The sequence below is a fragment of the Drosophila ananassae genome, chromosome 3R (assembly GCF_017639315.1).
Source record: "Drosophila ananassae strain 14024-0371.13 chromosome 3R, ASM1763931v2, whole genome shotgun sequence".
NCBI lineage: Eukaryota > Metazoa > Arthropoda > Insecta > Diptera > Drosophilidae > Drosophila > Drosophila ananassae.
The window spans coordinates 8,796,055-8,816,758 of NC_057930.1; the positions used below are offsets into that span (position 1 = coordinate 8,796,055).

General features: G+C 41.0%; 2 protein-coding genes and 1 non-coding gene across 4 annotated transcripts; 2 read left to right on the top strand and 1 right to left on the bottom strand.

Annotated features, from left to right (window-relative positions):
- The first annotated feature begins 3,787 nt into the window (after positions 1–3,787).
- LOC6505480 (protein spaetzle 3) lies at positions 3,788–11,140 on the top strand. The gene is made up of 5 exons (XM_001964901.4): positions 3,788–5,216; positions 7,555–7,679; positions 8,479–8,603; positions 9,788–10,270; positions 10,627–11,140. The coding sequence occupies exons 1-5, from the start codon at positions 4,274–4,276 to the stop codon at positions 10,781–10,783; spliced, it is 1,833 nt and encodes a 610-aa protein (XP_001964937.2). The 5' UTR covers positions 3,788–4,273; the 3' UTR covers positions 10,784–11,140.
- Positions 11,141–11,897: 757 nt separating this feature from the next.
- Trnag-gcc lies at positions 11,898–11,968 on the bottom strand. Its single transcript has one exon. It is a non-coding gene; the product is annotated as a tRNA-Gly (tRNA).
- Positions 11,969–13,357: 1,389 nt separating this feature from the next.
- LOC6505483 lies at positions 13,358–20,193 on the top strand. Of its 2 annotated transcripts, none has more exons than XM_014905015.3 (3): positions 13,358–13,611; positions 14,297–14,577; positions 18,582–20,193. In XM_014905015.3, exons 2-3 carry the CDS (start codon positions 14,359–14,361, stop codon positions 18,825–18,827), a joined length of 465 nt encoding a protein of 154 aa, XP_014760501.1. In that variant the 5' UTR covers positions 13,358–13,611; positions 14,297–14,358; the 3' UTR covers positions 18,828–20,193. The 2 variants fall into 2 exon arrangements, with proteins under 2 accessions (XP_014760501.1, XP_001964938.1); XM_001964902.3 differs by having other exon boundaries at positions 13,359–13,611; positions 14,327–14,577.
- The last annotated feature ends 511 nt before the right edge of the window (positions 20,194–20,704 follow it).

Sequence of the window (20,704 nt, forward strand, 5' to 3'; positions counted from 1 at the left end):
TTTCCGAGTCATAAATAGAGACTGTTTTGATCATAGAACTTCAGGAACTTAAAGTCCAGTTTCAACCGATCAATATTATTTTATAAAGAAGGACAAATATTTCTTGATTTTGAAGAACTAAATATATCATATAATGGCTCCCTTTCAGTAGACAATATATTAAAAAATAAAGCCATTCAAAGTCCATTGTACTGTCAACAAAAGCAGTATTACTGAAGTACAAAATGATATGATTTTTGGTTACAATAGGCTTATTTTAAATCTAAAGCATCCATTTCCTTCGCTGCGTTCATCAACCCTTGGTCCAACTCTCGTGGCGACTGCTCCATATTGTTACAGATATATATCTGGCTATATGGCTATGAATAGTTATGAATGTGCACTTGAACCTGGTCGAGATTGGTCCACACCTCTCGAATAGTGGAACAATTGACAAAGAAAAACAAATGCGTAAATGGCAATTTCTGTGGCTATTGCTGTTTTGCTATTTAAGATCTCAGATCGGTTCACTTCAGTTTGTGGGGGTTTTAAGCCATAACAATAATAATGTCGGCTAATGCTGAATTATAATGAAATCTATGGAAACAGCAACCAACCCCAGCCACCTCCCTCAGCCAGCCCCCTTTCGGAAATACTGAAGTTGCTCTCGACTGGTTTTCAACTACTTTTCAAAATGCTTCTGATAAATTGGTCCACGCTCTAAATTGGTTCTAATTAAAGATTTTTTTATGCTGATCGAATCGATCAACATCGATTGGCTGGGGCCCCCAACATTTTTGTCATTCGTCTCGAGTCGGGGATTGGAGATCCGAAAAACTTATACCCAGAGAGACCCAAAGCGACCCCCGATCCAAAATGAAAAAAAGGAGAACCCTCAACAATGGCAGCCAGCAACAAACACTTGATGTTTGTGGCGTTTTAGCTTTTTATCGTGGCTGCACAACAGATTGGCAGTTAAAATTTTTTAACGACTTAAGGCCACAGCTCAGCTTGAGAGCCACCTTTCGGATAAGGTCTACAAATTGTTACCGGCGCTGTTTCACTTCTTTTTTTGACAGACGACAAAAGCCGCCAGAGGCTATTCGAAATATCCAGCAGGTCCAGGCGCTAGAAGGAATGTCACTTTTCGATCTTGCCCATGGTTCGATACAATTCGATTTCGCGTCAAATTATTTGATTGTCGAGTGGATTTGGATTTGAATTTGTTTGTCGATTCGATATGGCAGCCAAAATCAAGCCAACCAAACCACCAAGAAGTTTCAATGTCTGTCGCATGAAAAGGGAAAGGAAAACAAATGTATAACTAACGCTTAGAGCTGTCTTTTTTTGTTCGTTTTTTGTTGCAAACTTGTTCTGGCCTTATGGAATCGGTTCAGTTCAAATTGCATCTGGGTATGCAACATGTGAGCCGAGAGAGACTAGGGACGGGCAGGAAGTGCCACAGCCTCCGATGAATCATTGGCTTCCTCATATGGGAAAATCTATTAAACGAAAAACGCATAGCTAATTTTCGCCAAGACGTTGAATAGAAAAATCATGTCTGACAAATCAATAAAAAATGGATAACTTAAGAAAGTGCTTAACACACAATATAGTACATTAAAAGCCTCAAGCCTTAGGCATTTGAAATATATTAACATAAGCAATTATTTATTTATTTTATCTTTAGCAATTCGCCACGTTTCTTTCCCTTCTGTTTGAATTAATTTTCCATCCCTGAGTTTTTATGAAAATGTGCAATATTTGTTTGGGCTTGGTCAAAAGCAGCCCCCATAGAACAAAGGCCTGGGCATTAGCCATGGCCATGGCTGTGGTTATGACTTGGTCAGTCTCAACATTACATTGAAAAAGAAAAATAGTTCTTACATTTTCATTCAAAATATTTTTGTAATATTTTTTATTTTGTGATGAAATACTTAACATTATTCGAGAAACTATTTCCCATAATTATCTTGAAAGTGTGCTCTAGAAAAAATATATTTTTTTAATTTATTAAAATTATGAGAAACTGTGACAAAGTCTACACAGTTTCTTACAATGTTCAGGTAGACAGGCGGCACCTGGCCAAACCCAAGTGTTACACTTTAAATGACTTATTTGCATGTAAGAATGCGAAAAGGAAAAGTAGCTCACAAAATGGCCAATAGTGACCCTGAAAAGGGGACTTGGGCCGAGGCGAACCACTGCATATCCTCCATTTGAAAAATTCCCCACCCGAGCTGTTTAAATCAAAATTGAATCATCCATCAAACAGGAGATCAAACCATTAAAGGGCGTTTTTCCCAGAAAAAATCATGCCAGCGATAAGATCATAGCACGCTGTCTGTATTCTATCCATTAGCTGCATCCGTTTCCGGCTCTCGAAACGAGGGGAGCTCCAGTTTGAGAGGTGCTAATATGCAAAGTGGACGCACTGAACCGAGATCCGTGACGTAGAAGACCCGTCTACACCTCCAATCTAGCTATTAGTGCCGCACCTCCCACCGGTGGCGAGTCATTCATTCATAGCATCATCGCCATCATCAATTTGCTCATCGCCCGATGCACTCGACACACTTCAGAGCATGAGTATGAGGCTGGAGGGGGCCACCGCCGCCACCACGCCACCCCGCCCATGTAACCACTAGCTACTGTTTCGTCTGGCCAAGAGAGTGCGAGAGGGTTAAGGTGAGTTAACCCCGGGAGCAGAGAACCCTAGAGGCTCACGCTCTCTTAGCCTGGCGGTCATGTGTGTAACGACTCGCGACTCTCGATGCTCTTCACAACCTGTTTTGAAAGCCCACTTTAAATATACTTTTGCTTTTCATTGCCTTCGATGTGAAATAAAGCAGACATCGATTTCGGCTTGGTTACTGTGATTAATATGCGTTTCTCGCCACTAACGCCACTAAAAATGTATATCAGCCGCCGTCGTCGCATCCAGGTATTGACCTAGGTCACAAATGAGTTCTCATTAACCTAATCCCATCGCCTAATGATTGTTCGGCTGAAGATTCCCTCGGCTAAGGTATGCGGAAGAGGTATTCCAGAGAGCTCCCAGAACAATTTAAAAATTGTATTCAACATTCTATGCAGTGCAATAAATCACAGTGCTTGTTAAGATACAATAGTACAAAAGTTCTCTTCCATAAACTACTAAAACGCAAGAGATTAGTCTTGCAAATTGCCTGTTAGATTGTGAAGTTAAGTTTTGTTTTTATCTGTCACTCTTTTGCATAACCCAAGGCACTGTTTTTTAGCTCGTAAACCATTTGAAAATAACATAAATTGAAAAAGGGTGCAGCTTAATTAAAATATAAAAACAGACATACGATTTGGACAAAGTTTTTTGAGTTGACAACCAGGTAAATTTTAGATAATATGTGATAAGGAAATAGTCAAATAAACTCGCCAATAAATTCTAAGAATTCAATTTAATATCAAATATCTCTTGATACTCATGCTATTACTATTTAGTGATTTTAGATTTGTGCAATGATTAAGATTTCTAGAATTTGAAAACTTGGTTCAGAAATTTCTTATCATTTTATAAGGGCATTCGAATTTCGTTACACCCTTTATCGAATATTTTCCGGTTTTTTTTATTTTTCGTATTGCCATTCAGCTGAAACAAAAATGAAAAAGATAAAAAAGCCACTCAGTTCGACGTGCGCTCGCTCTTAGCCAGATTCAAAACTGAGCGCAATGTTTCAACTCGGAGATCGGAGATTTTTGAGATTTCGAGAGTTGGGCAACTGTCGAAGCTGAATCTGAAGCTAAAGCTGAAACATTTTCCCTCCTTAAGTTAAGTTTTTTTTTAAAGGCGCACGGCGAGAACGGCTCAGTCGCGATTGTCAGCTTGCCGTGAATGGTATTTTAGCATTAAAACGCGGACGGACGGACACTGGAGGCCGGAGCTCGAGATCGCGCTAAAGTTATTTAATCATAATAACAACAACATCGTTTGCACATATATTTGTATATATATACCACATAACTCGCCGAGATAATACGTGCGCGGGGTGGATGTGTGCGTGTGTGTTTATATTTGTGTGCTAGAGTGTGTGTGCGAGCCATTGTTGCCAGGGGTGGGAAGTGGGAGCTGATCTGACTGATTTGTTATTTTTGCATAAATCAATTTCGAGAGCGCTTGCCATCAATTTCCGTGCGCGCAGATCTGTTCTAGATGATGTCGCCGCATGCGCAGCCGAATCGAGTTTGTGTCCTAAGTCTTTCGTTTTCGATTTGAATTTTCGCTTGAGTACTCCCTCGCTCCCCGTCCTGACACCGACCCATGGCTCTGACGAATTTCTCGCTGCCTTTCGGTGCTCTCGGCCAGCAACCGTGGGGTGTCACCTTGGCCCCCCTGCATCCCATCCATCAGCTGGCCAGCAATACCAATAATCTCCTCTACTCGCCGGCGGACCACCAGCAGCAATCTCCTGCAGAGGCGGCTGGCAATCCTCCCGACTACTTTAAGAACAATCCCTATGCACCACCCCAAGCTGCTGCAGCCGCGGGCGGATACCAATATCAGAACAGCGGTGGCAGACACAAGCAGAACAATGCCTACTTGCCCCCCACGGCTCCGAATGCGGTCCGGAATTCGGTGTACCATATTCAGCAGGTGCAACAAGTGCAGCAGAGCCAGCAGCAGCATCAGCATCAGCAAATCACGCAGCAGCAACAGCAGCAGCAGGACCAGAACGAGAACAGTGTGTCCTTTCAGAGCACCAGCTCAAGGTCGAGCAGCAGCTCCGGCCAGAGCTCCATCCAGCTGACACAAACTCACTCAAGTGGACGGGGCCCGGGTGAGGGCTCGTACACCCGATTCCCGGGACAACCCCCCCAGCAGCAACAGAAGCAATTCTACAATGCCCATGGCAGTGCCAGTGCCACCTTCACAAAGAACACTGGCAGCTTTAGTATTACCAGCTATGGCAGCAGGCAGCAGCCGCAACACCAACAACAACAACCGCCATCCCAGCAACAGCAACCACCCCCAGCACCGCCACAGCCGCAGCAACGTTCCAGGCCAAGCAAACCGGAGGCTCCCCAGCCCGCCCAGACCTACGGAGTGGCACCGCCCGAAAATTATCCGGAACGAGCACCGGGCTTTACAAGGGTCCAGGCAGGTCAGGGGTCCAGGACTCAGGTGCATGCGGTGATCGACTACGATGTGGAAGAGGGCGAGGAGGATGAGGAGGAGGACGACGAGGAGGTGGGGCCTAATAAGGGTGAGTATATAAATTTTTAAGAAACCACATTAAGAACCATTTTCAAAATCAAAATATTCTTGAATTTTTCTAAAAATTAAGGTCAAAACTAATAGCTCTTGACTAACAAACTATTCTAATTATTTAATCTTAAATTCTTTCAAGCATCTGACCATAAAAAATGATAAAACTTGAAATTCTTCTTATACAAAATAAGCAATTACATGACACTAAAGTTTTTTTTTATTAAACATATCGTATTAGGGGCTTTTTTTTCAAAGAACTGTCCAAGATCTGAAGAATCACTTCCTTATTCACTTCAAAGGAATTCCCGAGATCTTCTCGTAGTATCAATCTTTGGAGTACATTCCACTTTGAGCATTTCCTGATTCCGAACGATGCCAATCTGAGCAATTAACAAATAAAAACAAATGTTGGTGTTTTAATTTGTTTACTTTATCGCCGAAGTACGTATGTATAAATTTGGAGCATGTAGATTCGTGGGGTGATAAGCGAAGTGAAGAGTCCCACGTCTGCACACGATCAAGAAATAAAAACAAAATATTAAAGAAGCCGATTGAAAGTCATGTTAATTTCTCGTATTAGTTGTTGTTTTGGTCGCATTGCGGCTGCTACTTGTTTTTATGTATCTTTCCAATTGAGAGCAACTCCTGCACAAGATCGCGGAGATCGGATCTGGGATTGGGTCGTAGTGGAGCAACTATAACTATAACAAATAACAAACTTGTGGAGTAAACAAGCGCACAAGCGGTGGCGCAAGGTCAAAGGTCTACAAACCGATCGGCAAGGTCACTTTCAAGACAGTAATGGCCAGTGTTTGACTTTTATAACTAACAGACTGGCACGCATCACGATTTATGTTGTGCTGTGCCGGGGTGTATCTATCTATCTATCTATCCGTATCGGCTCGTGTAGCTGTATCTCTAGCTGTATCTATTGTGGCTGCCCTTGTTGTCCTCTTGGAAAACTGTCAGCGGCTCTTCACTTTTTGGATGTTTCACTTTTGGCCAAGTTTGTGGCGCCTCTTTACTTCTGCCTCTCCATATTCATCTTTATCTCCATCGCCATCTCAATCCCCAAAGCCGTTGAGGCATTAGCCAGCCAGCCAGCAACCTGCCAGACTTCAGACCTCAAGTACTCAACTCGGTTACGGGGCTATTATGCAAGAAGTCGCGCTTCAATCTTCGAGAGGAGAAGGGTAGCAGGGGCGGCTCATGAACCAGCTCTCATATGAAGACGTGCACACGCAAGACACACGGCTCACAGATACAAGTTTGGGTTGCTTTTTGTCTCGATCTCGAGTACTCAGCACTCGGTTTTCACCTTTGTGCAGCGCCCAAAAAAAATTATAATAACAGATCTCAGCTAAAGATCTCTGCACAATCACAAAAGAATCTATTTCAAAACATCTTTCAAAAAGAATCTCTCATTAGCTGAAAGTGACATGGTTTCGATGCACAGCAAGAAAATTATGATGAGAATAACAAGGGTGGATGGTTTTTCTACAAAAAAAATATTTTAAAAATATATTATAGTCATTCTATACAATTTTTACAAAAAAGTCCATTGATTTACCATTTCTTTCTCGGTTATTAGGAATATGAATTTAAGGTTCTAGCTTCTAAGCTAACTTCCGTTCGAACTTTCTAACAGATAAATTCATTCAATAAAATCTTGGCTAAAAGTACTTAACCTTTGTCCTGAAAGCTTGTGAAAAGGCTTTAAATGTTTCAAAATATTTGTTAAAGCTTAAAAAGTAACATTTTTTACTTTAAAACTATACAGTGTAGAAAAAGCACCTCGTAGAAAAGATACCTTGTCTCCGAAAGAAAACCCCTTTATAGATGTATGCTCCCTTTTTCAACATTCTTCAACTCGTTTTGCATCCTGCAGTTTTTTTCAAAAAAGGGAAAGTTTCCGTCTGGGGCCCAGATCCGGATCTGGGCATTACAAATGCCAGGCAGACATGAAATTTATACATGCAAGTGTCAACTGCAGTCCGATTTGTATGCAGACACAGACTCAGTCTCAGTCTCAGAGCCAGGCGCTGGCCCCGCCGAATGCACTTGCACTTGCAATGGCAGCTATCTGGGTTCACTTTTCGGGTTTACCCGGGCTGATTAATGCAGTGACAACGACAACGGATACGACAACGATTTCAGCTCCAACTCCAACTCCAATTCCATTTTCAATTCGAAACTCCCACTCCTACTCCCCTGTCCTTGCACATGAATCACCATCATCATGCAGAGAAACAATGCCAAAGCAATCCAAAATCCACTCCACTCCAATTTCAATTTCATTTTCATTTACCGATCCATTTAAATTCCATTCACAGATAGCAATCAGATGCCCACGGTGACGCCGATCCAGGGGCCGATATACTTGAAGAATGGCACGGTGCCGGTGGTGCCGCTCTTTTCCTATCCGAAACTCAACAACGGATCGTTTCTACAGATTCCGGTAAGTACGGACTTTTGAAAGGGGCGGATGGGAAAGGTAAAGTGGGTGTACGAGGCACCGAGCACGCGCGCATTTTAATAGCCACATTCGAAAAAAACTAGTCTTAAGAACGAAATGCTTATGAACTACTTTATCAATTTTAAAAGATCCATTAAATCCATATCTTATAAAGGCAATAGCTTACTGGACTGATTTATTACCGGTTCTAGTTCTGTCGTTTTTCCCCAGTGTACTCTCGATTTCGATCGAGTTTGCTCATTTGCGGAAATAACTTTGACGATTTTGTGTGTTCATTTCGGTTTTTTTTTTTAATTTTATTTTTTATTTTATTTTCTTTTTGCTTTTGTTTTTTGCACACGAAGGTCGTGCGAGTTCGTTTCATTAAGAGGTGTGATGATGTTGATGACGCCGAAAGAAGAGCAAGGCGAGCGGTGGGAGAAAGAGATCCGGACTCCGGAGTCTGAGATGGAAATCGAGGTGGAAGCGCCGAGCAGCGGCACATGTCTACTCCAATATGGGGAGCTTAATCCCAAAAACCCAACTCCATAGTCTACTCCCCGCTACAGCCCTCCATTCGGCCATCGGTGCGTTTTTCGAATATAAAACGAACTTTTATGTTTATGACTTACTCGAGTCATTTTCACACCCCGGCCATAATTTGTTATGGTCTCCGAATCAATCTCGGTAATCTCAGTACCCCGCCGAAAACCCAATTGCCTTCCTCAATGCTAAATACTGATGGCACACATATACGCAACATATATCTCACACATATTGTATATACATCTGACCAATTTAGATCTGGTGGACGGCCCTGTCGGTGGCTCTGGGCCTGGACGTGCGGGGCGATGTCATCAAGGGAGTGCCATGCATCAAGCGATACCATCAGCTGTTCTGTCCCACAGCCGGAAATAGTTATCCCATGTAAGTAGATACTATATCTTGGCTATTGTTCTTCGCTTTTTTCGGATAATCGGAAATTCCAAATGGAAATGGAATGGAAACTCCCTTGAAATAATCGTTAAACCTTTATTATAGTCACATTCTCTGCTGATTGATTCAAGGATGTTTGCTTTTCTGCGGTTTTCTTCAAAATTGAGTTCTTCGCCAAAAGCTGCTCTGAATCACATTTAATCCGGGTGACTGTTCTTAGTGACATACTTAGTTACCCTCCGACCATCATAATCGTTCTCATTAGCATAGCCGCGTCAAATCAAACCGAATTTCATCATTAGGCCCAACGAGAGAGAAACGTGTCAGTTTTGGAAAGGTTCATTGCCATTAAATCTAAGCAAGCCCTAGCTGACTCACTTCTAGTCTAATTCCACTGTTAAAAAAGTTTATTAATTTTTAAGTTAAACATGTATTAATTAACTTATTTATTCAATGCAATCTACTTATTTTTATCACTTTAGTGCCAATTTCTTGGCATAAAGCTTTTTAAAGCAAGTAATTTCCATATTCCTTTGCAGAGAGTATTATAATTTTGGTCAAAAGTTTGCAACACAGTAAAGAAGCCATTTCCGATCCTATAGAGTATATATATTCTTGATCAGGATCACCTCCTGAGTCGATAAATGCATGCCCGCCTGTCTGTTCCTACGCACTTTGATGTTTTTTTTAAGTTAAAGTGATGGAGTATGGAGTGATGAAGTAAGTTAGAGTATCTATTCCATTCCAGTCCATCAAACTTATTTCATGTGCCAAATTCCACAAGGATCGGCCGCATATACGGATATAGGTCCTATAGCTGTCATATAACTGAATGCTCGGAATTGACACCACCTTGCTTTTTTTAAAGACGCTTGGGACACTTTCCAACATTTCTATTAGAAAATGGATTTGATATTGAAATAAGGATCGAGCAACTATATACAATCCGGTATATATCTAATCTAATCTAAGGTGGAACTTAACTGCAAGGTTATATGTATAAACTTCGGCTCCACCCGAAGGAAGCTTTCCTTTCTCTTTTAAAATGAAGTCATTAAAATTTTTGCATTTTTTACTTGGAGTATGATTTTAATTATGAATCATTTTCAGTTTCCTTTAGAATTAAATATATGACCTTATAAAATTATTTAAACTATAATATGTATTTTTTTCAGTGAAAAAATCGAACGATTCATAGACGACAACAAGGCTCTGATGCGAAGGATGTACGGGGACTTTGAAATGAACATGGAAGGTCCTGCCGGCGGAGGAGGAGGTCGGCAACAGGCCAAGGTGCGAAAGCGACGCTTCATAGACGAGCCGGATATATTCATACCACCCGGTGCCTTTGCGGCGAATGCCGGAGAGACCGTTGAAGCTGGTGACAGCTACTTCGGGAAACTCCGGAACAAGCGCCAAGCCGCCGCAGGAGGCAGTCGCAATAGAGGCGGATCTGCCGGCGGGGGATCGAATAGCAATGGAAACAGCAATGTCAATCGACCGCAGGGCAATGGGAATTCTGGCACTGGGCGACTGGATGCCTGCGAGTCGAAAATCGAAATTGTAACACCCTATTGGGCATCGAACTCGGCGGGCAAAATCCGAGCCATTGTTAATACTCAGCATTTCGAACAGGCCATTCATCAGGAGGTTTGCAGGTGAAAAAATATGTGAATTTTGTAACTCTCTATTGGGCTATCATATAGTTTTTTAATACGATTTTGCTGAAGTAATTTGTTAGGCTTTGAAAAATATTAGGCTAAATGTTTATGACATTAATAAGCCAATTAAATGTACTAATGATTTAGTAGAGTGTCTCTTAATCACTTTAACTTAAAGACCACATCAAAGAGCCAATCATTTGAAACCTGTGTTTATAGGTTCATTAAATTAGTACAACTTTTATTTTTCAAATCTTTATACAAATGACAAAACCTATTACCACAACTATTTGAAAGCCCAATTAGTCAGTATATTTTATTCTATTAACTATAAATTTCCATTATTTTTACAGCAATACACAAACTCCCCGATGTGAAGGAGAATGTGGATGCGAACAAAAGTATAAATGGCATCGACTGCTCGCCTACGATCCTGATAACGATTGCAAGGGCATATTTATGGATTGGTTCCTGTTTCCTTCGTGCTGTGTCTGTAGATGTAATCCCTAGATCACCTGACTCTGAGCAATTAATTATATAATACTCTATATGCATATAAAAAGTTGATAAATGTTAAATTGAGACAAGTAATCGTATGTAGGTAGAATGCCACTGAATGTATTTTAGTTGTTGTTAAGTAGACCTTACGTCCGCCCTAATCGGTAGCTCTAGTTAAGATCGATTCTACAAATATTTAAGGTTTTTTTTCTACGAGCCATATGTATATCCCTCGAAACACCCTTCCTTCTCGATCCCTCCTCCATCAACATGCGATATTACTCAACCATCCATTCGTTGTTGTACGGTAATTGTAATTGTAAACGTAATTGTAAAACGATTCAAGTGAATAAAGTCTATGCAAATAAACCTAAAACGAATTTTCAAAATCTGAATACCAATTTAATTAGCACAGTAGGTTTTAACTAAGAGAATAAATATAATGCTTCTGGTCTGCTGTTCTTGATATCCAATTATTTACTTCAAATAAAATTTTTTGAGGGATTAAGAACTTTTTATTAGAACTAGATAGAATATAGAATAAACAAAGACCATTAAAAATGTACTATTAAAAGCGAGCTTAAGAAAATAAAATAAATTAATGACTGAGCATTTAGGTTTGTCACAGATATGCCTTATTCTGGCGCTAATTTTATTTACATAAGGAAAAGCTTGTGCTAAAAGATAGTCTTAATTTAGTTAAAACAATGCCCCATTTGCATTTAAATTAGCATTAAAATTAAATTGAGATAACATTCTCGTTTATAGTAAAAATAAAAGGAAAAAACTTTACTCATTAATCTTTCATAATCTGTTAGATAGAGATCAGCTCTATGAGGAATTTTTGCTAATCCTAACAGAGAATGGCACATGGTGAATCAAAATATTAATACTAACATTATCTTCACCCAGTTATGGCACACAACATGTTGTCGGAAAGTCAATAATGAAATCTCATGATTTATTGAACGCCATATGACTGAAAGGGGAAACCCAAAACAATTATTGACATTTTGATAAATTCCAACAAAAAAAGCTGCTAAAATTGGAATGCTATAGTTAACTCAATCGTATAATGCAAAAGTAAATAAATAAAAATAATATTAAAATTAAAAAAAAGTTATTTTGCATCGGCCGGGAATCGAACCCGGGCCGCCCGCGTGGCAGGCGAGCATTCTACCACTGAACCACCGATGCTTCGTACCGTTACAACTCCCAACATGCTCCATAAGCTTCGGAGCAGAAAGACGAACAGAAAAGAGCTTTTGGAAAGCTTTTTGGCCTACGACAACTCGAACCGAGTTTCGTGAACAGAATTCAAAACCCACCGAGGAGGACCAATTGATTATTTCATATTTTGAGTAATTGTTTTTCATATTTTTTCTTTTTTGGGGTTTTAATAATTTTGACGGAATGAGCACCCCCGATTCATAAAGCGTTTATATGCCAGAGCCATAAATAACCCAAGCAGTTCAATGGTCGGTTGGGGGTTGGATGTGCGATGTGTGATGTGTGTGGTGCATGAATGGTAGCATACACTCCGAGTTGTATTACTCGAGTCCAGCTTGGGGTCGTAAAACCCTTGCGATGCCATTGGCACACTTCCCATGCCCGTCACGTATTCAATCACAGCAATGGCTACACAAAACTGCGCTATATCAAAAATTTCGGTCTATCGGTCGTGCGTGGTATACAAATGGGTCCATTTCACCGACACCACAGATAGCCACAAACTCGCTATATAGCCCACCAGCCAGAAGACGACCCAGAAGACAATAACAATTGAGTGCCGGGACTGGGACTGGGACTGGGCCCAAGCCCGTGCTTATGTCCGGGGAACCAGTTAACCGAACCGCAGCAGTGTTGGGAGAGGGTCTGGGGGTCCGGAGCATTTATTGACGCCCGCAATGTCAACAATTGCAGCCATGACGACGACAGCAGCCGGGGCAACGGCAATGGCAAATTGAATAATTCTAATTAACGAGACACTAGTACCCTATAAACTCCCCCATTTAATAATACTCCATATCATTTTTAAGCACAAAGACTTGACTTTAAAGAAAAGACCCTGGTTGTTTCGCAATTTCCCCATAAAGCCCTAACTGATCACATCGAAATACCAATCCACCCACAAATACCTCTTGGACAATGACAAGAGCAACCCACTAAAAGCCACAGCGAGTTAACCATGAAAGTTGGCCAAGCGAAAACATTTCACCAGATTCTATACTAAGGACCGTAGATGGGGCGTATACGTATTATGATGATGACTCCCGAGGAGGACAATGGAAATGCGAGGCCACACAACCACCAGCACAACCAAGAGCACACACATAACGGAGTGTGTGGTGACAATGATATGGATGTTGGTACATTTGGTTGCCTTTTGCCGACACTGCGCGCGCACCGACTGCGAAAAAGAGCTCGGCTTTGGAGACAGGACACGCCAGAAGGCTAATTCGAATTCCCAATAGGGGTGTAGCGCATCCGGAGGACAGAATATCCGGACCACCGCAGAGCCGTCGTCGGCGGCGTCCTGGCGTCATCTCAAAATCTCGGCGAATGCCACAATTTTTGGCTATAAATACAAATGTCGGCACGCAGCTTGGCTTAAACTTACATTGTTATCCTAGTTCACAACATCGTCCTGGGGTGGCCTTCGCCTTCGCCTTCGCCCACTTATTCCAACTTGTCGACCGAACAAAACACATTCACTACGTGACGTTGTTAAGACCGAAGTCCTCCCACAAAAATAAAATAAAAAGTAACAAGCAAGTGGCAGGAACTCCTCTGGTCCTCTGGTGAAACTCCAACTCTATTAGCCATCAAAAATATAAACTGTGAGTCACACATTCAGCGGACTGGTGTCGCTGGTGCAGGTGCAGATGTGGCTTCTGTTTCTGGTTTCAGTGTCAGTGCCATAATCATAAATTTCGGGCATTGTGTAATCCTCTTTCGATTGGGTAAACAAACACAAAGTGCTGCAATTTTTATTATTGAATCGTTTAAAGCAACAGGAATTAAATTTTAAATTGGATTTTTTTTATTTAAAGAAAAGAATATATGTAGAAGATATTATTCCAGTTCAGTAATACCACTAAATTCCTTCAAAGTTTAAAATATGCATCATGAACAAATTCCTTTAATATTAAAAATTAAATTATTGTTAAAAGAATACATAATCTTTTTAAAATCTGACCTTTCGCTTCTGAAAAAAATAAATATTATTGAACGAATTTCAATTTGCATCCCCTAGCTAAAGTTTAAATTACAAAAGGCCCAAAGGAAGACACTCCTTTGACGAAGAGAAACAATTTATCTGTTACTCAATACCTTTGTAATCTCTGGCATCCATTTCTGGTTTGTTTCCATATTCCCACTGAGACCCCACCTCAAAAGCCATCTCAAAAGCCAGTGCCATGCCAATTACACATCCTGCAATTGTCTTCGAATCTTCCGAAGAGTTCACACACTTTTCCCTCATCACCCTCCTCATCGCCCTCCTTTTCTCTTCTCCGGTTGTAGTGAAAAAGAGCCACGCCCATTCAATTGCAGACGAAAGAACGCCCCCCTATAAAGACAATAATATGAGAGCTGCAAGGAGTATCGACCAACAGGCGTCGCCGGGAGACAGCAGACTGATGCGGGGCGGCTGTGGAAATGGAAGTGGAAATGGTCACAGGTGGCTTTTAGTGTGGATGATGGTGCTGCTCCTGGTAGTCCCATCGCATTTGGTCGACGGCCGTTACCTGCCGACAAGGTCGCATGGCGATGACTTGGACAAGTTGCGTGAACTGATGCTGCAGGTGAGCAAGATTACACTTGAAGAAAATAGTTTTATAAAGAGATAATAAGACATGTGATAAAACTACATATTGTATATAATCTTATAATTTATTAAGTGATGTACAAGAAAATCATTGCTCTATAAAAGGTTCTATAAACTATCTATATCTTAACTAAGAATCAGATACTGGAATCTGGGAATTTGGCCTCTTATAATAATATATTTTCTAATTACAATTTTTAGTTAAAATATTCATTTTAAATTTTCTAAATCTTTATCTATCAATAATAGATCTTAAAAATTTAAAAACCTTAAACAACGAGCTTGACCCCGGTTATTTCTGTCCGAAATCCTTCAGTGTATCTGGGAGAATGTGCGATGGGTATCTCCTCCGGCCGTGTGCGTGGCCCGGAGTCTTGTGCATTGGCATTTTTGGTGCGCTGTCAATATAATTAACTAAATGAAAAGAGAGCCAAAGCGTGGTATTAAGTTGCAATTATGTCGCCAATTATTGAGGTTTTATTTTCGACTTGTTTTTGTTTTCGAGCGTTTCTTCTGCTTTTTTGGGTTTTTGGTCTTTATATATGTTATTTTTTTTTGTTTTTTGTTGTTTTTTTGTACTTTGGTGTTTTGTTTTTGGTCACTTATGGAAGTTGAGCTGAGGTGAACAGAGTGGAATTGAATGGAATGGAGGTTGCGTCATCGGCCAGGGTATAAGGTTACACAGGTCCCTCGGCCACGGCCCCACTGATGATTCCTGCTAACCGCACTACATCTTTTTCGGTATTTTTGTTTTTATTTTTGTTGGCAATCTCCTGCTGCTGTGGTTTCTTGTGCGTCTGCAAACCATTTCAGAAATATTTTTACATATTTCGCAAGCGTTTCTTTTTTTCGCATGCTGGCTATAAAGCTTCTTCTTCGCCTCGTCGATGGAGGAGCCTGCTCGGCTACAATCGCCAACTTGGCCAACACTTGCTGCATGCCGGGCACCTCATCTTTTGCACAATTTTTGATTCGCCGCCACTGCTGTTGTTGTTATTTAATGAAGTTTTTTCTTATAGTTTTTTTTTTTTTTTTTTTTTTGGCACAGTTTCCTGTTCTTTTTCGCAACCAAGACACAAAAATGCGACTCAACTAGGAGGGTAGGAATTAGGGGATCAGGGGATTAGGGGAGCCTGCGAGGAAGCCCCACTCGACTGCCAGTGGATGTGCAGAAATCCAATGCAGCTGCACACAAAATGTTTAACTGCGACTGTTTGCCGACCATCGATTCGAGTATTTGTAGCAAACAGTTTAAACACTATGCGAAATAATACTTTTCACAATTTGGGATTCGAAGGCTGAGGAAACTATGAATTAGAGGCTACACTTTGCTTATAACTGGGAAGACTAAAGAGTGTCCTTCCTAAAACTCTTAGTTTTTTAGAAATTAGTGTCTCATTTAGTTATTATTTTTTGGCCTGCACATATACGTAGCTCTCAACCCCTTTTGCAGATTCTGTTTCTGAGTCACGGTCCCTGCGAATCGATAAGTCGCTGACGTGCGACGCCAGACAAAGACCAGAGACCAGAGACTAGCGACCATAGACCAAGAGCAGACCATGTTTGGGCAAAAAAATGAAAAAGCGAGCAGAAAAATAAAGCACTAGGCAAAAAACGACAAAAAATAAGAAAAGGGAAATCAAATGTCAAATAGCAAATAATGACGATGACGTGGTCGGTCCGCTACCACTGCTATTGGCCCCACTGTCGATGATGAAGGTTGACTTGGCTACGTCACTTTGAAGACAAGAAGCCACCGGAGGGGGAAAATGAGCAGAAAATGAAAACACTTGACACACAATAATGCATTGAACCTGAGAGCCACAGCAACAGAAGCAACCATGAGACAACAAAACCTGGCCTTTGGCTTATTGCCTTCTCCGGGATGGATGTCAACAAAATGACACGACTCCCCCTCAATCCTCACGCAGGGCCATCCATCCATCCATCTATCTCCTCCCATTTTCCTGTTTCTCCTCCTGGAGATGACAATCAAGTTGGAAGGAATTCCCAAAAGCAATTTGTGTTGGAGAATGTGGAAAATGACAATTTCATAATGCTCTCGACTTATTAGAGAAATATTGGATTATAATTTTGTAGCTCGAGGGGTGACAAACTGGTACGTGGTTGAACTTTATAATTGTTTTGGGGGATTTCAAACTAATTTGCGAATGAACTTGAGCTTATAATTTAATGTTTATTTGATTATGAGGTTGTGGGGGAGGATATCAGCCATAATCCCTTATGATTCCACTTGTGGAATGGCAAGTCAGATTGATAATTAATTTACTCTTGACTTTTAAGACAACTAATCGGATTGACTAATAGGGGAGTTTAATAAGTCAGCATATTTTTGAGGGGTTAGAGCCATATTCTGACAAAACAAATTTCATTTTTTGATCTAAAACAATCGCTTCAATAAAACGTATTAGCTTAACTTTGAAAGCCATCAGTAAAAAGTTGCTCCTTGGGCATCCGAGCATTATATCCAATTGACGGCAATTATTTCCAACATTCCTTTTCCACTTGCCACAAATGCCCCAGCCAACAAATCCCACCACTCATCAAGTGGCCCATTCCACGGGCCAGAAACTACCCGACCCAAAAAACATCAACCCGGCTTCGACGCCCGAAAGATTCGAAAGATTCTCCCCCCGAGTCCCAGCGCAGCTGTTTATTTATAAAGTATCTGCCAACTCCGCATCGCATCCCAACAGCCGAGATGGAAGACACTGGGCCAAGGGAGGTGGAAGACAAACGAATCACATAACTTTTCACTTAACGACAACTCTCAAATTAAACTGTCCAAATGTGCCAGTCGATGGAGGCTTTAATGAAAATCATCTCGAGACGAATCCCAGCTGGCACCCCTCTAACTGCACAACCCCTGGCAAACCTTGGCCACCCCACCCCCTGGTGGAAACCAGATGCAATGCGATAACAATTCCAGAGTCATTATTACTTCCTTGTAAACCTTTTGGCCATTAATGCCAGGCATTCCGAGTCAAGGAAAGGGAAAGGAAACAAATATTGCAAGTTGTCCGATCCGAAAATAGAAAACAATCTTTGGCTTTTTGTGGCTTCAGACTTTGTTTCAAAATTAGCAATAATATAATTACTTGGCGCGAAATTGTTTTAGGTTTTTCACTTCGTTGGCTGTTGTTTGTGTTTGTTCACACATCATCAACAACGTTCGCCAAAAACTCAAAACCCAAAACCCAAAAACAAAAGATCAGCCCTAGAGTGGGGCCACAAAAAAAGGGGGAGGGATTACAGTGGTAGCCAGAAAAAAGAGGTTGGCGTCTGATAATTACACGACAATACCCCCCATTAACACATTTTCAGCTCATCACAGCTTCAGCTCACAGCGGCAAAGATGCGGAGCCAAAAAGCTGGTAGCCAAGTTAGGATGGTTTAAAACAAGTTAACCCATTTTTGGCAAAACAAGTTGTTTAAAATATTATTTTAATGTATTAAGAGTAAGCTGGAAAAACAAATCAGAGCACTATAATATCCCTCGAAAGAAGAACCTGTGCTTCTGAATATCTATATATTACATTTTTGAATTAAACCTTAAAACATTTTTTTTTATAATATCTTATTCCACTTAAAAATAACCCCTTGACACCCCAAGGGTTAAGCTAAGCAAACAACAGAAGCCGACAGCCTCAAGTTGCGGCTTCGTTACAGATAAAGTTCATTCGATTTAATGATGCGCCAAAATTAAAATTAAAAAAAAAGAGATAAGCAAAAAAAAAAAGTAAAAATCTGTGACGAACTTCCCACGTTGGATAAATAAGATTTCAAAAGATTTTTGGAAATAACTCGCACTCCATCATCACAAGGCGGCAGGGGGCCGAACCGAGCCGTGTTAACAACAGCAACTATACGATAATTATAACAACCATAACAACAGCTCAGAGTTTAACTCGCCCGCTCTGACTCTTGCGTTTATTATGTGTTTTTTTTATATTTTTGCAGATTTTGGAGTTGAGCAATGAGGACCCACAGACCCAGCAACAGCAGCAACACCCACTGCGTCTGCACAATGAGGCCACCGGCAACAGCAACGGCAACAGCATCGGCAGCAGCAGCAACATCAACAATCCACGCGTGTCCAACAGCAACTCGAACGCCGCCTGGCTGCAGAAGCTCAGTGCCATGGGTGCCCTGGACGAGTTGGGCGGCGATGCCCCCCGATACGGGCCCAACTATGGACGCTATTAGAGGCCACATGGTACTTCCTCTGAGCCCGAACAACACCTGACAACGGCAACAACATCGACACAACAGCCACCAAACGGAATCTGAATCCAAAAAGGGGTTACCGGGGAACAAGGGGGAGACCATGTTGTGAATAAAATTTTTTTGGTTTAGGGGGGGTTTACGAGGGGATAAAAGGGACAGTGCCGGAATGGTCGCAGGATTAAAATCCTAAATGGAAACGGAACCAAAGTGCGTGAAAATGGACAAACAAATGGAGCAAAGAATTTCCCAGAAAATCACTTTGAAGTACATACTAGGGACGAGTTTGTGCCATTTTGGAATGGAGTTAAGGACTCTTACTAAAATCACTTTTAAACTAGAAGGACCCTTGTCAACCCTTTTGCATTTTCTTTCAGTATTTGAATAATATTGCTACAGACTCTTTCATGAATTCTATGATTCGAAAATCTTTTTCAAGCCATAGACTTGATTGAATTCTTTTCAAAAAACAAACAAACAACATGGTATCCCTTTGACCCCAAAGATCCTTAATCTGAGGTTTTATATGCAACTGAAAAAACTGATATAACGAAACGAATAACTTGAAAACGAAAACTTATAAAAAGGACAAAATGCAGTTCCTATGCTAGAACAATAATTTTAAACACTTTTTGGGTAAACCCGAACCGAAATAATGTACCTATATGTATGTACCTATGTGTTGTAGAGCAACCCCGTCCCTTTCTGTAATCTCAAGAAGAAAAAACAAAAGTAAACCCTCGAAAAGTACTCCCTTTTAATGGTCTAGGCTAAGTGCGGATTTTCAACTTCTTTTTCAAGCGGCCAAGAAACAAGAGATAAAAATTAAAACAACCATAAAAACAAGCAAAGTCAATTGTAAATATTTTAAACCCAGAAAACCTTCCCACATCCCCACGGCCTCTATAGTCCCCCAGACCGCCCCTAGTCAATGGTATTAACTGGAGTTTTAATGGGCCCCCAAGGTCGCGGACCGAGTCATATGAAGCTATATGGTATAATACATATTTAAATGGATTGTGTATTTATAAATTATACTACTCCCAACTAACCTCCACTAACCGAGATGGCCTCCGCTGGAAGATGGGCCCAAGTTTAATGCGATTTCGGTTGCGACTTTATAGCCAGAAACGTGCAGAGGGAGAAATATAATAAATATACAAAAAAATATATATTTAATGTTTATACACTATTATACTCGTATTTACCACAATATACAATTAATACATATATATATGTGTATGTGAATGTAAATTAAATTGTTGTTAACTTACGTTATTGTTATTACTTTTGATTCGCCGAAGCAGAAGCAACAATAAAAGAAATCATTTTCAATGCAAGACCCAGACGGGATCTGCCTTTTAACTAGATCCCTAGCCACTGATACGCCACTGAGTACAGTGAAGCCCCTTATGCAATAGGTGCGTGTGTGTAACGCATCTTTACAACAGTCCTACGGTCCACAGTCCTATACAGCACCAGATCCCAGCTCCCATCTCCATTTGCAGCTCAGATTCATCTTCATCTTCAGCGTCTTGGCTGAAAAAGCACATTTCACATCCATCTGGCATCTGCTTGAGGGCGCCGCCAGCCAAAGATTCCCATCTATCTCAATTTACTTTCTCGTACCTCAAGTGCAACTCTTGACAAATTAAAAGCCAAAAAGTGGCACCCACCAGAAGAGACACATCTCTCCCCGATACAAAATACCCCAAAAACCCAAACCAAACTGAACCGAACCCATTCCCAATGTCAGTTCGAACCCGTTAAGTACTTTTTTCACATTTCAACTCCGGCCAAGTGCCGTTGCGCCTTCTCCGGGCTGCTGTCTCATTTGGTAAACGAAATTATAATTGTTT